Source organism: Lepeophtheirus salmonis, chromosome 11, assembly GCF_016086655.4.
Source record: "Lepeophtheirus salmonis chromosome 11, UVic_Lsal_1.4, whole genome shotgun sequence".
Taxonomy (NCBI): domain Eukaryota; kingdom Metazoa; phylum Arthropoda; class Copepoda; order Siphonostomatoida; family Caligidae; genus Lepeophtheirus; species Lepeophtheirus salmonis.
In genome coordinates, this window is record NC_052141.2 from 10793491 (window position 1) to 10813019 (window position 19529).

Consider the following 19529-nt stretch of genomic DNA (forward strand, 5'->3'; position numbering starts at 1 on the left):
CAGATCATCTGGCATATGAAAAAACGGAGAATATGTTATGTTGATAGAACTTTCTATTTAATCTAAAAGATAGAGTTATAGGTACAGTGCATTAATGAAGTTTCTGCCGATTAAACTTATTTTTCAAATAACAAAAAAACACATAATCCTGAATTCAAGATAATATGTAGTTGAGGTGAGTGGCCTCTTTTCATCATTATAAATGTACTATACAGCTATGTTTCTTTAAAATGAAACATTCTGTTTTATACTGGATAAGAGATAATAACTTGATACAGGCATTGTGTTTTAATTTTGTATTTTCAATAGATGTAATCACCATTCCACCGTTGTTGGCAGAATCTTGTTCCAACTTGACCCTGAACATTTTACAGCTGTTCTTCTCCAAGTTGGGTCAATTGTAAATAAAAGCGGCCTTCTACTGGTCGTTTTTGAGCTGACTACGTTAGCTCTGTCCAGTTCAGTCTCATTCCTAAAAACTTATGAAGTTTGGTCCTTGTTATGTCATCTCCGTTATTTATTAATTTTAACCAGTTATAGTACTGACAGTCCTAAGGATCGGTCCGAAAGACTGATAGAAATGGTCCTGAAACTAGATTGGAGTGAATAAATGGGGACTGACACAACACTATGTATTGAGTAAATACGTGTGAGTGTGCTTATGAAAAAACATCCTATGACCAAACGATGGATTACACAAAGGACAATTTAAACATGATTCAGCTTTTATATTTTACATATTGCATTTGCTTTAATGAGAGAGAAGATGAAAATACTTTATTGACGACATTTTAAGGATCCTTTATTTGCAGACGAGGCATATGAAAAAATAATAAAAAGCTTTTGAAATAAATTTTAAAACTTTTGTACATAATATTATTTTCTTTAAAAATATTATTTAATTATAAATTATATTTAAACTTAATTATATTTTCAAAAGTTATTAAATATTTATGACTTTGTATTTAATTTAATTTGCTCTAATTCCTTAATCATAAGTGTAGTGAAAAGGAGGAAAAATCAAAGTTATTATTAATGTTTGCAAAGGGAAATAAATTTAAAGATACTACAAGAATATTACTACAATGGGCACTTTTTAAAAGACATGAAGATACAATCAAATATAAATTACGTCGATGATCAAACAAAATGTAAGAACTACGAAATAATAATTGAAATGCAAAATATCCAGCAACAATGTGTTGACTAATTGTTTAAAATAAGGGCTTACTCGGAATTAATCAATTAGATATTTGACTTGTACATAAGATGATGCTGACTGATGATATTTAATGAAGTTTATTTTTCTAATTTATATGAAGTAGAAATTACTAATGCGTTACAAATAATTAAATTGGAACGTCGGCTGGCACTTGTACCAAAGTCAATGATGTTGTTATTCATGTTTTTCTTCTCTGCATTAGTTTTGCTCAATCTTATTAGTCATTATTCTCTTCGTGAATTGTTTCACAGGAGCGTTTGAATTATCTTCGCATCTTTTCTGTGAGTTAAATTGCTTCTTCTTCATCTTTTTCACTGATTTGTCAGTTCGGGCTGGCTTGATCTTCCCTTCTATACAAAGATATACCCTTTCCTTGAAAATCCAAAATGCTAATGACACGTCCTGGATCCCGGCAGCAAAAGAAGTGAAATTTTAACTATTGGAATCACTCCAATATAAAAAACTACTTTAAGTCAACCCAAAAAAGCTTTTATACAATTTACGAATTGTACGTATCTAAATAAATATTTACTTTGAAAAAATATAAGTAAACACATTTTTTTGATGTTGTTATAATATTATTCAAAAATATAATATTAAAATAAGAATTTATTCGTTATATATTTTATTATTATTGCTTTACTTGACACAATATGAAATGTTTATTATCAAAAAATATCACTATAGTAAACATCCTACAGTATTTTATAGCAATCCCATAATAAATTCACCACTGACTATAATTCTTATTGAAAAATAATATATGTACTTTTTTAAAGGGCTATCTGAAACATATATTATCCCATTTAAATATTTTAATCAACTCCCCTAAAAAATGAACAACCTTTCAAAGTTATCACTTTTGAAAGGTTTCGAGATAGATAAAATTATATATTCTTCCGTTCTTTTTTATTTATCCGGCATATAATTCTTGTAGGAAAGTTTTTGGTATTTTTGCCCCTCTCCCATTTTTCTCTGGTATACCTAATCTCAGTACTATATTCGAACTGTTAAGTGTCTGGCACGACAGATTCTTCAGATATATTATTTATAATATACAATGTACATATCATTCTGTAAGCCGATTTTTTATTTGACTAACAAGGTCTTAAATATCATAATGCAGTAATAACAACCTAATGAGCACTTATTTCAATAAAATTTCATACAAAGTTATATCTCATATTTTTATTTCTGAAGCTAAGAGTAAGTTTTATACCAATACAAAATAATGTGGCTTAAAAAATTATTCATCTGCTAAATAATGTTTTAAAATTTGAAGTGATTGAAAAGTGAATAAACTTATTTTTCTCCTCGGAGTAAACGTACATAAAATGCGTGTTTCATCATAAAATTTGGAATAAATTAAATATATACAGTATATTTCCATGTCACTGAAATGATAATTGTATAAAGGTTAAACTTTCGATAACAAAATTAAATTATTAAATTTGGTAAGATCTTAGCACTTATAACTTCTATTTGCAAAACCTTTACTTTATTTATATGATACATTTATTTTTCAATTTTACTGGTTGAGGTTTGCATACGGAAGGATGCAATTCCATGATTAAAACTGTATAATTCCAATAAATATGGGAACTTATCGGTCAGTCATATTTAATATATTTTGAAAGCCTTTAATTTTTATAAGATTTGGTCATTTTGGTATTGTGGTCAATTATGAAGTGAGAATCTACCAAATTGTTTATTGGAAAAGTCATAAACAAATATAATATCAAGCCTTGAAGTTGGTTAGTGATTTCAAGCATTTGAAAAGTTTTTTTTCAGATTTCAGATGAGACATTGTGAAAGTTGAATATAACTCTGAATTAGCTCCCTAGAGTAAAGGATGGCTCCATAGGAGGATCATAGCCCATGATGGAAGTTACAAAGGCTATATAATTAGGACAACATCATAACATTCAACCTTCATTCTAATCAATTTATCAAGTTGGAAATTGTTTTAAACTAATTTTTGATATCGGTAGCGCTTATTTGAAAGTAGAAACTATGTGCTCTCTTGCATAAGCACTCACTTTTATTAATTATGAGGTTTATACAGAGTTTTTTGGAACAAGAAAAATCTGCGTTGTAGGAATACTTTTTACTTCTAAAAAAAAATCTTGTTAACCTTAATATCTAAGTTTTTGAAAACTATTATAATTATATAAAAAACGGGAGTCAGAATAATTCCAAACACCGTGTTATGCAAAATCAGTAATGTTTGAAATTACGTTATATATTTAAGATTTCCAGAGTATATATTATCTAATGTTATTTTGTAAAATTGATAATCTAATTGATATAACAAATTTTTAATTTTAATTATGAAATATACTCCAGTTTTAAAATTCAAAGAGCAAAGTTCTTCATTAATTCGAAGAATTTTCTTCAATTAATTAGATAACTGAGAATAATAGGTCAAATCATGGTTCCACTTTTCTTCTTCACTATTATCCTATTCCCTTTTTTAATTTTTGTTGGATAAACTCTACCCTTTTGCTCGATTGCGTCAGTTTTTGAGCCACTCACCTAGTTACACTGTTCATCCCTAGACAATGGACTCACATAAGAAGAGTTGGAACTGTGAAGAAATACATTTCATTCACATTATTTTTGATGCATTTTTCGTACGAAGCATTCGGATATGTAGATCCGCATCCACCCATCCTTTTCGTTCCCAAGGTATTCCCATTTGGATATCGGATATCCAATCACCCACCTTCTGATACCCTTCAACTTCATGTTCAATGGATTTTGTGTATTTGTAACTCACTCGGTGAATCTCATCTCCTTTAATGTAAGGATCGTTTATTGTACAGATGCTCAATTACTTCTTCTCCTTCAAGTGAGTAATAGTTATATATTCAAAACTGTTTATAATTTATAGGATCAATGATGTATTTTCAGGATTTATTTTTTGCGAAAGGTGTATGAGTTTTGAGTGTAGAAAAGTGATTTTGACTAATTTTATCTTGCTCATGGCCATTTCATGTCCTACAAACTACAAACTCACGATAATCTGACTTCAAGTTTGAAAGAATTAGGAGGAGCAGAAAGTCTCGTGGATGGAGACCAACCTTAGAGTAAAGACAAGAGTCATTTACTCAGCCTCGAGTGCTTATTTTTTGCAATATATTCAAAAGAAAACAAAAGCCAAACTTGGAGTTGATCATACCTGAACCTGTTCGCTTGGATGATTTGGTTTCCCTAAATGAATTAATTTAGAATGAGGAAGTGAGTGGGAATAAAGATGAAATGTATCTGTGGTGACGTCATCTGTTATCCCATTGAGAGGTTGCAGGGTATTGTTTTTTTTTTGTTTATGTTTAGGTACGATGAAAAAGAGCGGCAATTTGCAGTTAATAAAAGGAAGTTGAAGAGTAAAGACGTGTAGTTATTTATATACTAATTAATACAATGACTGATCGAAATGGTTGTCTACGGCTTATATAAGTAGAAAGAAAGTAAACGGATTTGAGTTTAAGTGGAGAGAATGTCGAGGTTGTCGTCGTGGATATTAAGGCGTCGAATGCATTACCTCAAAATTAGAAGTTTAGTTCGTATTAGTTGAAAACTCCTTTAAAAAGTACAAAATCACTAAGGACAAAACTATCTTTTGTTACCCTTTAGCAGCTTATCCTTCGTCTATGGTTTTGATGTTCACTGAAGAAGATTTGCTCTTTAATTCCTATGAGCGTCATAATAAAGTTGTGTTACAGCTATTTCATAAATCAAATACTGAGCTTTTTGAAAAGGTGTCTGAGCCAAAATATATGATAGGGAAGACGTCAGAATACCTAGATGAGTTATCGGAAAAAAGTTAGGTGTGTCTGAAGACATAATAAAGAACAAGTTTTTAAAATCATTGCTGGAGAGCATTAAAATGGGAACTGGGTCACAAGTAAGTCTACATTTTCTCTTATAGATGCAGGAGCAACCGTTTCTGTGATTCAGTGCAAAAGTGTTTCAAGTTTTTCAATTACTCCTTTACTCCTGCAATTATCAGCATCTAATGGAGCCTCAATTAAAGTTCTTGGGGAAATAAAATTAGAAGCGTATAAATTTAAATTAAAACGGACAATCTCCTGGCCTTTCATAGTGACAGACGGGCCCAGACCCATCATGGGGTTAGACTTTCTCAGAAACTATCAATTTACAATATACTGTGAAAAGGGGCTAATTAAAGAATCTCAAACTGGGCTCAATGCCATTCTATGTCTAACTGAGAGAGAAGAGAGTCCCTCATTCCACATAAAGGTGGAAGTTTCTAACCCTTTTTTTCATCATCTCTTAAAAAATTTCCCAGGTCTTGTGTCCCCAAAGCAAGTTTGTCAACCTACTAAAATTTCTTCTGAAATTCACCATTTAATCACTAATGGAGATAGTGATCCTTCCGCTGATAGAGTGAGGAAGTTTCCCCTGAAAAAATGAGAATCTGCAAACGAACTCTAGATAATCTGTTAAAAACAAGTATAATTACAGTCTCCATTCGCATCTCTTCTTCCTTTTGTTCCGAAAAAGGAAATTGGAGTTTGGAGAATTGTCGAAGATTATAGTAAATTAAATGATAGCCCTTACCTAGAATTTAAGATTTGATGGCCCTCCTACATGGATCAAAACTATTTTGTATGATTGATCTCAGCCGTCCGTACTACAACATTTATAATTTATAACAGCTACAACGACTCCATTCGGATTGTACGAATTTTGCTTTATGGCTTTTGCCATAAGGAACATTGGGGCTACCTTTCAGAGGTTCATGAATGTGATATTTCGGGAGCGTGATTGTGTAAATATTTATATGGACGACATTTTTATTCTTTCAAAATCGGGTGAGACTCATAAAAAACAATTAAGGAAGAAATCTGAAATCCGAACAACTCCTATAACTTTCGTTTTGCAACAGAAAAATGATCGTTTTTTAAAGAGGAGCTTGATTTTTTTGAATTTACCTTATCATCCAAAGGTATTCAGCCACCTAGCCCCAAAGTTGACGCAATTGATAATATATCTGTACCTGTGCAACCTAGTGATCTAAGGAGATTTCTTGAAATGGTTGGATATTACAGGAATTTAATTCCTCAGTTTGCTAGCATAGTATTCCAAATGACTTAAATGAATAAAAAAAGCGGATGGAAAGAAGGATTTATTTTGGTCGGAAGAAGCTTCATCATTTTTCAATGATGTGAAGAAAGCTCTCAAAGAGACTACATCTCTCTCATTCTTAAGCCATCATGAGCAAATATTTCATTTGGTTACCGATGCATTCATTATACAATGTCAGAACAGCTCTTCATCAACTTATTAACGGTCCGCCTATTCCGGTAGGATTCTATTCCAAGAAACTTAGTGAGGCTCTAAGGAAGTATTTCACTTATGATCGTAAATTGCTTGGATCATATTTGATTGTTTTACAGAGTTGTACAGATTAAACACATCATTGAGTGTCAAGCGGTCACCATTTTCACAGACCACCGTCCGTTAGCAGAAACTTTTCGAAGCCTAACGAAACGAAATCGGATCGTTTACAAAGACATGTGAGCATATTTACTACTGAATATGTGCAAGACATTCAATACATCAAAGGAAAGGATATTGTGGTCGCCGATTGTCTTTCTCTTCCAGTATCAAGTATAGGTGGTGTTAAAATGAATCCAACCGATCTATTATTGTTGGCAAAGGCCCAAGAATCTGAAAAGAAGGCCGTGGCTAATAGTGATATTAAATATCTCAATGAATCTAGCCGTTTTAGGGAGATTGAATTCAACAAATGGTTTCAATTCAAATGCGTACTTATGTTCCTGAGGATTTGAGGAGGGAAGTTTTCAACTCATTTTACTCGATATCCTATCCTGGTTCGAAGGCTATCAAATCGAGATGTTTTTGGGCTTGAATGAATCAACAAATAAAAGAGTGGGTTACCCTTTGTGAGGGTTCCCAGAAATCTAAATTCAATAGGTACAAAAAAGTTAAATTGAAATCATTTTACTCCGGGGGGAAGGTCTCAGACTGGAAACCTCGACATCGAAGGACTATTACTATCCTACCTAGTTCCTCGTCAGTCATGATAGGATGCATTTCGATATTTGTTGACTTGTAAGAATAGAGCAACCAGATGGATGGAGGCAGTTCTCTTGATTAACATCGAAGCTAAGATGATCTTGCATGCGTTTGCGGAAGCCTGCTGGATCTCACGATTTGGAGTTCCTCTGTACTTAGTTACGGACAGAGGAACCCAGTTCGAATCGGAGTTATTCAAAAGATTATCCATACTGGTTGGGTTTCATAGGATTCGTACAACGGCACATCACCCTCAAAATAATGGTATGGTGGAGAGGCAGCATCGAACCCTTAAGGCTGCAATTATGGCACAGTAGGAGGCTTAGACAACTACTTTACCTCTAGTTTTACATGGAATTCGATTAACACCAAATTTCAATAATATATCTCCTTTGACCGCGGTTTCTTGTAAGGACATGATGGTTCTTTAATCCCTAATAAATGCGTCGTTGGAAAAGTCTGATCATTTATCTTACGATCATTTAACTGAATTGACGAAAAGGTTTAATTATTTGAATTTTCAAATAATGTCTGAGGGCTCTTGTAATACATCAAAGAAAACATTCATTCCTTCGGACCTTAAAAAAGCTGAATATGTAAGGATTATAGTGGATCAAGTCAGGAGACCTCTAGAGGCACCATAAATCAGTCCTGTCAAAGTGATATCTAGGACTTGTCATTTTTATCTTGAGGAGTTTCAAAATGGGAAGGAAGATACCGTCTCTATTGAAAGGCTGAATCCAGTAAGGATAACGGAGATAGATTTAGTTGAACAAAGTAATCAGAATAAAATTTTGGACAAAGAACCGATTGTACAGAGAAAATATTCCAAAAAAAACACCTTAGGTATAGGAAGGAAGTTGATGATTATTATTATTAGTGATAAGTGTGCTGTTGTTCTCCTTGTTTATTATACTATTATTGTTATTATTATTCTTGTAATTATTTTGTTTGCTCTGCAACTTAAAGAGGGAGCTATGTGGTGACGTTATATGTTATCCCATTGAGAGATTGTGGGGTATTGCTATTTGTTTGATGTATAGGTAGGAGAAAAAAGAGCGGCAATTTGCAGTGAATAAAAGGTTGTTGAATATTAAAGACGTGTAGTAGGCACAGGCCAAGCTTCTCAAAGTGAAAGGTCTAACACTATAAATCTATTCATATGAGAAATTTTCTCCAACAAAAATCCCCAAGCTTCCATATGGACTTCATTCCAATCGAATGGAGGCACCCATAGTAAATAAGCTTTTAAGATCTACTCTAAAAGGGAAATAATCATCCCGTGTTATTATAAACAAGATCTATAATGACCATCAATATATACTTATATATATACTAACAGAGGCCTACTAGTGTTAAGTTTTTGTCTCGAAATCCTAGACCGGTCTGAAACTGTCATATTTTTTGTTGCACCGAATTATTTCAGTCCAAAAAAAAGCTCAGTCAAAGAAAAGTTCAGTTCAAATCGGTCCAAAGGAAAAGTTTGGTCTAGATCAGTCTAAAGGAAAATTTCAGTCCTAACGACGCCACTGCTTGCTGCAATATTTAGTGATCTCTAGTCATACAATTGTATCACCTCTTATGGATTAGAATAATGAAAAATAACATTTTTATAATTGATAAACTTTTTTTATTAGAATCGTCACATATTCCAAATTATATACAACCAAAAAAAAAAAAAAAACAATATTCACGACGTTACCTCACTAACAATAAAAATAAAATATACATACAGTGTATTTTCATGTCAGCTCTAGATTTTTTTGATTTTTTTTCTTTTATATGTGTTCTGAACGTTGATGGATTGGATTTATGATTATCTCTTAGTAAGGTGCTGTGAACAATTAGCAAAATGTATTGCATAATAATCCATAGTTGGGTAAAGGGATTGACTAATTGCTAAGTTGGTAGTGACTTTTTTCTTCTTTTTTGTAGGAAAGGCTGCGTGATACAATAGAAGTAATATTATGCTCAAACGATATTCAAATCTTCAAGGCAACAGAGGTTATTATTATATAATAATTAATTTTTACAAGTATTAAAATTTATAATTAGACATGGAACATAATAATATTTGATGGCGTTTGTAAGTGACTTTAAAGATATGAAAAAAATAATATATATATATATAATCAATTATAATTATAGGTATGTATGTATATTGATGAAAGATTATTCTTCATAGTGAATTTTTCTTGTTATAATCCAGTGAGGATTCCAGAGGTCAAGGAACATTATTTTTGTTTCCTTTTCATAAACTGGGATATAAAATCGATTGGAACTGGGAAAATGATGGTTGAGTTCTTCTCAGCTGCGATGGAATTGAGAGTCTAAAGCAGAAGGGAAAAAATATATATACTAATTATCATTGGTGACGCACTCAAAATTGTTTATTTTTAATAATGATTTTTGCTTATTAAAGTCTGCAGAGGATAAAAAAATAAAATGATTTACTACCCATCTAAAAAGTAGACAATTTGGTAATTGTGAAAATGTGTTAGGAGACATATCAAAGTACTTAATTTTTTGCATGGGGTATCTACTATTTTTGTGGCAAGTATTTATAACAACTGTCGCATATACAGAGATTCAAAAATATATAAAGACGACGAAACTAAGTGTTTAATGAAATAAATTTATATGAATGTAAATTTAATAATTGTATTTTCTCTGCGTTAATCCAATTTTGAATGTAGAAGCCATGATTAGGCAGCTGATATTAACAAAGGTATCGTCACAGTAGTACCAACTGTCTCGCTTCCTCCTTCTCCGTGCCCTTTTTTTCTTTACATAGACGACATCCCTAATTATCATAAGAGTGGACATTGCTATAAAGAAGAGTGCAAGGAAAAGGTAGGAGCTAGACATAGATGTACTTCTTAACCAAGACACTTTTTAAAATGAGCTACCTGTTTTATGACTTTTTATTTTGAGGGGTGGGGTGAGGAGGGAGAAATTGAACTATGTACTGTTATAAAGATATATAGAACAGTTTATTAAAAAATAAAGAAAGAGTCCTTTTCAAATTGGTAAACAAAGTGTTTTCTTTACATCAATCCTTCATTAAGTATAATTAAAGTGAACATTTTTGTAATGAAGAGCAGAAGGAAAAAGCAGAAACGAGACATATGGTACTACTTAATAATGACCCTTGGTAATGTGAGCTGCTTGTTATATAGTTTTTGGGAAGAAAAGTAATTATTACTGTAAAGAGAATATCCTTCTACATTTAGTATAGCATTAATTTAGGGAAATTATTGTCATTGTATTTAAATTCATTGATATTAGTTTTTTATGCATGTTTAAAAAAATTTACACCGAAGTTGGTCAATAAGGCATGCTTCAGTGAAAGAAATTAACACCACGACGACCCATTAAATAATATACAAAAAAGAATAAAGAGGACACGCGTGTCTGCTTTTTCCTTTTTTTTAATTTTTATTGGTAGTTTTCCGTAGATTCTTGTCAAATTTAGCTATTATATATGAGTAGAGCAAGTGTAGAGCAAAAACAAAACAAGACACAAATTTGAATACAGAAAATTTAGCAACGAGCTATGAGTATGGAAGCCTTTTAATACACCAGGTGGTGTATTAATAGCCCTGACTTTTTTCTCACCTGTAGGTATCTTAATTGGAGAGCAGACGGCGATTGTTCAATGATTATTGAGGCCTCTCGTAATGCCTTAGAAGCACGTTTTTCACCATCTGCTGCGATTACTTTTGCTCTAGCTTCTCTCGAAGCTTCGGCTTCAGCCGCCATTGCACGTTGTAGCTGCTCAGGGAGTCGAGCATCTTTGCTGAAAAAGATCAGAATAAAATGAAGCTTGTAAAAGCAAACCATAATTCAGAAGACTTAAACAACAACAAAAGAGTTGTTTATTTAAATCATATTTAGAAAAAGAAAAAAAAAGCAAAGAAAGGAAATAAGATTATGGTTAATATATGCATGGAGTAAAGATTTATGGCTTGTACCATTTTGATTGTGACAAAGGGCATAAATTATTACTTCCAGACAGCTAAAGTTACAAACCATTAATGGGTTCTCTTCGTTAAATCGTTATAAATTATCAAACAGTTATATTTTTTGGTTCTTAATTAAAAGTATTAAGATTCATTTCATTATAGTTAAATATTTCCGAAACTGTGGACATTCAATTCTAAATGCCTTGATTAAACATGTTTTTTTTTCCTTTCCCAAATGTGTCTTTTTTTATTTTATTATGTACAATCATTACTGACTACAATATGCCCCAAATTTATTTTTTTGTCTCATTTTTTAAATGTCAAACAACAAATCTAAGCAAACTTTGTTCTTTTTTATGCTTTTACAACACATTTTAAGTTTTACCAATTTTTTTTTTTTTGACAAAAATAATGAATAAAAAAATAACTACTTACCATGGAAATTATTTATTTCCAAAGAATTACCTACTAAAAAGTGTATTTTAGTAGAAATATTGTACTAGGAACTGTAAGTTTATAAAATATATAATATATGAAATAAGAAAACCAAATCTGGACCAAATAAAACACTGCTGAAAACAATCATCTGGAAATGAATAATCCCTGGATTAGGTAAACCCTAGTGTTGGGATTCGGTCTAAAAATCCTAGACCATTATAATTATTGTAAGACCAAACTAACTATGTTCAAGTTTGGTCTGAACCAATCTCGTAGAAAATTTTGGACAATTTTAAAAATTGGTTTGGATCGGTGTAAAAAAATAAAATATAAATGACTTTTGCTTTAAAGAAATTGTTTATAGAATAAAGGTCGTTTATCTTTGAAACCGAGAGGAGGCAAAATTAAAACCACTTTGATATGGATAATATTTCAGTATGTTATAAATATCGTCATAGGAAACAAAAAATTTGAAAAAATAAAAAAGAGATCAATCTGTGACCTTTTCTTCAGAGCTTTGTCACTTGAATTCAGCATTTTTAATGGCTTGAGCATTAAAAATGCTCAAGTCATTTTTGGAGAGTCATTAATAAATAAGCTTTATCACATCGAAAATCCTTTTGGTCGTTAATATTTAGGAAAATAGTGAACTATTGGATCATCTCAAACAGGCACCAACAAAGAAAAGGATCTAAACTTACCTCCTATAAAAAAACTATCCATGGACTGTCCAGTTTTATTATATAGTTTACCCTATTATAACAAATGGACTAAAAAGTCCCGGGCTTCACATATAGATAAACCTATATTTTTTATTTAATCTCATTTTTGAACTGTACCAACCATCAAAGAACGATTGTTAAAGTTATGTGACAATTTCTTATTAGGTTTGTGAACTTCATTTTTATACTACTTCTTGACGGGGAAAAAATATTGTTCAAGCTAAGCAATGGCTTAAAACGAATTCTAGGGACTCCACTCAATAAAGCAAATGAAATAATAAATAACAATAATAATTTTTTCTTTGTTAAGCTCCGGACTTTTTAGCCTTTTAATTACAAATCTAGCTAAATTCAGTACATAATACTTTGATTTTATTCAAACTTTCATTAAGAAGTATTCAATGCAGATATTAAGTGTTTTTTTTTTTTTTTTTTTCATTTTTAAAGCCATTTTATTAAGTTAAAAAAGGATTTATTGGAAATCGCCCTATTTTATTGAGTAAATTATCAAGATTAAGCCCCTAAAATGACGTCTCATTTTATGTGGGTATAAAAAGATTTACATGATTATACACAAAGTGGACAGGAGGTAGTAAAAATAAGGAATACATGGTTAATGAATGACCCCAAAGGTATTTTAACTATTTTTCTCCTAGTCAACAGTTTCCAAGGGAGTCCACACGGGTGAGCTAGAGGGGCTGTAGTCCCCAAAAAATTACAAATTTATGCTTTTCAGTAGAAAATTTAATTTTCTATGAATATCATGAGAATTTTTTTCCAAAAAATTTTGGGAACAGATACAAATTTTTGAAATTTTTTTTTCCCCCAAAAAATTAATTTTTTGATAATAGTTAAGGATTTATGAACTTTTGAAATTGTGAATTAATTTTTGAAATTTGTTGGAAACAGCTGAGAATTTTTGAATATTTTTTTCAAAGAAATTGAATACTTCAAATTGATTTTTTTTTGTTTTAACATTCTTTATTTGGTTTATATATTATATAAAACATACATATTTATATAAATAAACCGGTGAAATTAAGTAAAAAATTACATAAATAAACATAATAGTTTATACTTAATGCTTCGGTTGAATTTTAAAATTTCTTGTTAATAACTTTATTCTTGATATTTCTTTCAAAAAATTATTGGTTTTGGACCGTTATTTGTATGGTTATTTTGGTCCAGAAAAAAATCCCTCTAGATCGAATTTAAAAAAGAAGAAATATATCTTCTATATAACTGAGTTTCAACTATAATAAATAAATACTTTCATTAAAAGAAAGGCTATGACGCATAATTAAGGGATTTGAAATGATTTATAAACATTGCAGGTCTTGAATCTTATCGAATATCTCATCATCACTCAGTCAAAGCAGATTATGAAGTCATAACATTTTATATTTCCTTGCATAGCAATACAAAATTTGCAAGGAACAAACTACAAAATTCCTCATGACTAGTGTTGTGTCAGTCCTGATTGATTCGGTCCAGTCTGGACTCGTCCTATCAGTCTTTAGGAACAGTCCTTCATACTGTCAGTAATAAACCAAATTGAAACAAGAAGAAATAAAATAGAGTGACGTTATCAAGGACTGAACTCTATAAGTTTGAGGACTGAAGGGGAACTGGAATCGTCAGTCATAAATAAGGAATTCACAACACTACTCATGACCACATGTAAGTAGTAATTAAGAAAGTGGAAATATATATAATGTATATAAACTACAGCACTTAGTTTATGTCCTGAATAGTAAGTGATCAAACAGAAAGAGGTCAACCTACATAAAGAGAAATACTTCATTGATATTAGTTAGGTATAATTTAAAGAAGACCAAACAAAATATTCATACACATAAATTAATGACTAGAAACTTGTTTAAAATTTCGGAAAAATAGGTGAAAAACGAAAATATAGAGCCACGCAGCCTTGATTATATAGCATGTAGTTATAAATATGTTTTTTTTTATTTATTAAAATGCCATTATTTTTAGATAAGGATAATTAGAAATATAAATAAATATAGTTAATTATTAATAATTAATTGTATCTAAATAGTTAAATAGGAGGAGTAGTAATTGACTATGTATATATATATTATTAATAATTATCGCTTGTTCATAAAAGTTTGTAGGAAGTCGATTGGAACTGGAAAAATGATCGTTGAGTTTTTTTCGGCAGAGATGGAACTAAGTGTCTGGAAAGAAAAATGATATAAATGCACACTTATAGAGTGTTGAATTGTATAATTTACTTGTAAATATCTTAATTGAAGAGCAGCGGAGGATTCACTTATGATTTCGGAAGCTTCTCGTAAGGCACGACTCGCTTTTTGCTCGCCTTCTGCAGTGATGACCTAAGGTAATCAAATCATGGTTTATAATATAATAAAATATTACATTAGAGGGTTGAATGATGGGAAAATACGGAATAAATTGTAACAGCTAACGATATAATTGTAGGAACTATAACCTAAACCTGGCGTCATATCGTTGTCATAAAAATGTAAACTGTATTTTTTATTGTCAGCCTTGAAAGTTTAAGCTTCTTTTCTCTTAATTAGCGATCTGAAAGTCGATGGGTTATTCTCAAACCAGCCTTTGCAAATAATTCCAAACAATCATTGAACAAGAGTTCTACTTATAATTGGGGTAAATTGACTAATTGCAGGAGCGTCCACAAATTTTTTTTGTAAAAAATCAAATATTAAACTATTTCGAAATTTATTTCCAAAATCCACAACTATTTACTAAAAATTATTTTTTTTTTTTTCAAAAAATGCAGAGTTAAATTATTTTCGAAAAAATTCAAAATGTTAAAGTTTTTGGAAAAGAAAATCAAAAATTATCATTTGTTCACAGAAAATTAAATTTTTGCAAAAATATTCCATTTTTGGGAAAACATTTAAAAAATTCATACTTACTCACCGAAAATTGAATTTTTTCGTAAAAATGCTATTGTAATAAATTTTTTGAAAAAAATCAAATATTAAATTTTTTAGTGTAAAGTAAAAATTCTTTAATTTCCATTTTTTTTTTTTTTTTTTTGGGGCTATAGCCACGGTATATTTTATAGTTGCAACTTTAAGAGTGTTTTCCAAAGCTGTTATCATTATTTTATGTATGAAGAGAGAACATACAAGCATAAAGTAATCACTCGTGCGTGAAAGACGAAAAAAAAAAAAAAAATGTGAGGAGTTATTAGTACAAGTGCATTTTGGACTCAGAGTAGAATTGAGGATTGACATCTTAGTAATTTTTGCCTATATCCTTTCTAGATACAGAGTAGGTATTTGTGTTGATTTCCTTCCTCTCACAGTTACTTGCAGCTAATCTAATGAAACACTATGACAAAAAAGCTGATCTACTTCCCAACGTATTTCTAATTGCAAAGTGTCATATTTTGATGACTTTTATTTCTACATACTGCCAGGTCATATTTATACAATTATAGTTAAATGTAAAAGTCCTTGTTTTTATATCTAGCAAATAGAAATGGAGACAATAATTAATGATTGATTGCCTAACATATCATACATTCTAACCACACAACTCCTGCTTTAAACTTCAAGTATCCAGTTTCTTTAAAAGAGGTTATGATAAAACTTCCACTGTTGTAGTTACCATAAAAGACCAATAATGGCCGATCAAAGATCCATAGATAATGTAAAGATTTCTTGAGGGAGTCAGTGTTACGTAAGATCCCGTCAACTATTGTATGCCCTATTTATGATATACTTATATCACTACATTACAACGGTTACTTTTGCTGTATTTCCCTAACATGCCTCTCTCCTATTAATCTACACCTATTTTAAAATACTTTAATTAGAGGAAACCCTATTTTTAAAGTACAAAGTCAAACAAATTAATTAGTGTAACTCTTCAGAAACGCGTTCTAGGACCATAGTTAAGTTTAAATTGTTTGAGGGTACTAGTATTGGGGAAGGTCATGCCAGCTCTTGTAGTTACCATAAAAAACAAGTGAACAATAGGTCAAATACCATAGATAAGTATAAATTGCTTGAGGGTTAAAGTGTTGTGTAAGATCACGTGAACAGGTGTATGCCCCGTTCATTATATACTTCTATCGTTACTTCACAACTTTTAATTCTGCAGTATCTATATATTATATGTGAATGTTTGTCTGTGGGTATGTCTTGAAATTAGGAAATGAATTTTGTAAAAAAAATCCTGTATGTTTTTAATGCTCGATAAATGGTTTTGTTAAGAATTTTTTTGGCTTTCAAGGACATAGGTGCCTTATAAAAGCATTTTCTAACAACCAATTTTTTGATTAACAAACGACTACTCCAAATAAAACAAAACAAAACCGTTGAACTCTAAAGAATTTCTTGCTGCCTGTTGATATATATTTTTGCACAGTTTTTCTATAGGAGATTATAAGGTTAAGAGAAAAAAAGGAAGAATAAAAATGAATAATTTTTTACGACATTATGAAAGTTGAACAGACGATAGTTGGATTTTTAATATTTATATTAACTTTATTAAATCTAAAGATATTACATAAAATAAACATTTTTGTTTATAATTAGGTCTATAGAAGAAAAGTTTTCCCCATGAAAACTATTATGACATTTGAGACATATAATAATTAATAAAATTAATCGACTAAAATATATCTATACTTTTTTCAAATCATTGAAAAAGATGAATTCAAATCCACAGCTTTTAAAAGGAATAAGAACTAACTAACTTATCAAATGATTTAAGCAACTAAAAACTATTGGAAAAATAAAATTAAAGAACGATATATTAGAAATTGATTCATTTTGAAACTTTCCAATATTGGCAACCAATCGACGCAGGAACTTTAAACTTCTGTTTGAGCAAGAGGGGTAATATCTTATTAATTCTATCTAGAGCAATGCTCCACGAAGTTAAACCAAGTTCCTAAATCATTGACTCTGCAATAGCTAACTTTTCTGCAATCAAACTTGATAAAGTAAGTTCAAATACCTGATTTGTAGGATTACGACTTTTTGAAGGGAGTTCAAATAACAATAAAAAGGTGAGTTATTCTTTATAATCTTTGGAACGTGGAGTTTGATAAACTCTTTTACAATTTTGGGAGCCGGGCAACTGGCAAAAGCGTGAATTGTCGAATTCAACATTTCGACACAATCTTTACAGGGATTTTTTCAGCACTTAATCTTAAAAAAAAGGTTTAACAGTCTTTATTTTTGTTTTATATAATACAGAATAGCTCAGAATAATTAGTTTTCACTTCTTAATGTTCCGGATTACTCCGGGGAAATTTACTCTAGTATTCTTTAAATATTGAGAATAAAAGAAGTTTCCCTGCATTTCATACTTTCTCTCTCTATCTTGAAATTGAAGACTGAGTAGGTGGAAAGTTGTAATTCAATCGTCATAACTTTTTAATAATATGAAAGTAACGTCACCGGGTGAATAATATATCATTATTTGAGAAGAATCATCGCAATTTTTTCAAAATTTTCAGAAATTAGCCATTTGTAGGATATTGAAAGTAGATGGAAGATATTATTATGAGGAGGGGGAAGGCTCTGAGATTGTCTCGTATAGAATGATTTGTTGGGGGAGGTCTGGGATTTCGATTTGTTGATATAGAGATGAGGCCGTCCCCTAAGATTGTCTCCAATATCGAAAGAGAAAGTCTGACATGCAGACAAACTTATGCGTCAACTTATCAGCCTTATAGCAGAAATACTCTGACAGTAGCTGACGTTATCTTGAGTCGATAAAACCTCCTCAGTAAAAACTTTGTTCATTAATAGATTCTATAGGGCTGACAAAATACGGTCAGACTGGACTGATAGGTCTATTAAGAATTTAATAAAACCAATTGGATGAAAAGCTTCAATGTTATATATAATTACCTTTGCTCGGGCTTCCCTTGCAGCTTCTGCCTCAGCTGCCATGGCTCGTTGTAGTTGTACCGGCAAACGTACATCTTTTCTATATAATAGTTTTTAAAAAAGAAAGAGAAAAAAAACAAGGATTAGTTTCCTGATGAGCCCTCACTAGTGTCTCATTCTATCTATTGGGCCCATTCAATATTAAATAAGAGTCATGATATTTTTAAGGTGGACGTGTTAATGAAAAAGTAAAAAACAAAAATAAAAATATATGTAGGTTGACCGAAATTCGACTACAAAAGTAGATACTAAATTTAATAAAAAATGTCCCTTTTTGGTGAGATTTCATGCTTTACAGAACTTAAAAATAACACTTACATTTCAACCCGTTCGACTTTTATACCCCAGGGTTCAGTAGCTTCGTCCAGCGCCGCCTATGAGTAAAGAGAAATATATGTACACCTATAAGGGGAAAAATCACTTTTAATACACTTACTTGCATGGACATGGATATACTTTCTCGATCACTAAGGATCTCATGAAGATTTTTCGTTCCAAGGATGTTACGCAGTGTTGTCTGAGCTAATAGTCTAGTAGAATGATGCGCATTTTCCACATTGGCAACGGAAACTGTGGCATTTGAGACCCGATAATAAACGACAGCATCCACAGATACTGTGACTGAGTCCTTTGTTAGAACCTGGGATGTTGGGTGTGAAAAAATGTACCAATTAATGTCTTTATTTTAATATTATATTTATTTATTATAAATTTGTGATATATATATATATATAACTCTGGATTTCTGTTATCTGATAATTACCGGACTTTGATCAGTAAATTATGAAAAAAACAAAAACAAAGAAAAAAACATAGTTCAGTAAGTCTTCACTGGACATAAATTATAATATTTGCAATTTGTGTATTCAAAATATGTATTATCAGTTCTTGACGATAATGTCCATGTCCATGGCGTACTACACTGCCATGATGGCAGCAAATCCAAATTTGGCCGAGAGGTGTGGCAGAGTTTCTTTTCCAAAACACTCATACCTACAAAAGATTAAGGTCAAGGCTGGAGGAGGGCCAATGGGGTAGGCTAGAAGTCATACATATTTTAGTTTCAGAAGGTTTGGGAATTATTGACTGTATGGGCATGACTTCTTAGCTTTGAAGGCAGTCTGGATGGAGATGCCAACAGTCTCAACACAACATTACTTTTTTATTTCTGTTTCAACTCTTATTTGGTTGCATA

At 31.1% G+C, this 19529-nt stretch overlaps 1 protein-coding gene across 6 annotated transcripts in view; it reads right to left on the bottom strand.

The window, feature by feature from the left end:
• Window positions 1–9046: 9046 nt before the first annotated feature.
• The window catches only part of LOC121125947 (band 7 protein AGAP004871), a 333305-nt gene continuing 322822 nt past the window's right edge, over window positions 9047–19529 (bottom strand). For 3 of the 6 annotated variants that reach the window (XM_071891631.1, XM_071891629.1, XM_040721215.2), the window contains 4 exons: window positions 18771–18974; window positions 18653–18708; window positions 10907–11087; window positions 9373–9618 (listed from right to left, as the gene is read on the bottom strand). In XM_071891631.1, the coding sequence (XP_071747732.1) occupies window positions 9523–9618; window positions 10907–11087; window positions 18653–18708; window positions 18771–18974 (537 nt within the window). In that variant the 3' untranslated portion in view covers window positions 9373–9522. Of the gene's footprint in view, window positions 9619–10906; window positions 11088–14359; window positions 14612–14668; window positions 14771–18295; window positions 18375–18652; window positions 18709–18770; window positions 18975–19529 lie in introns of those variants that run through there. The other 3 variants (XM_071891632.1, XM_040721217.2, XM_071891633.1) reach the window with 2 other exon arrangements.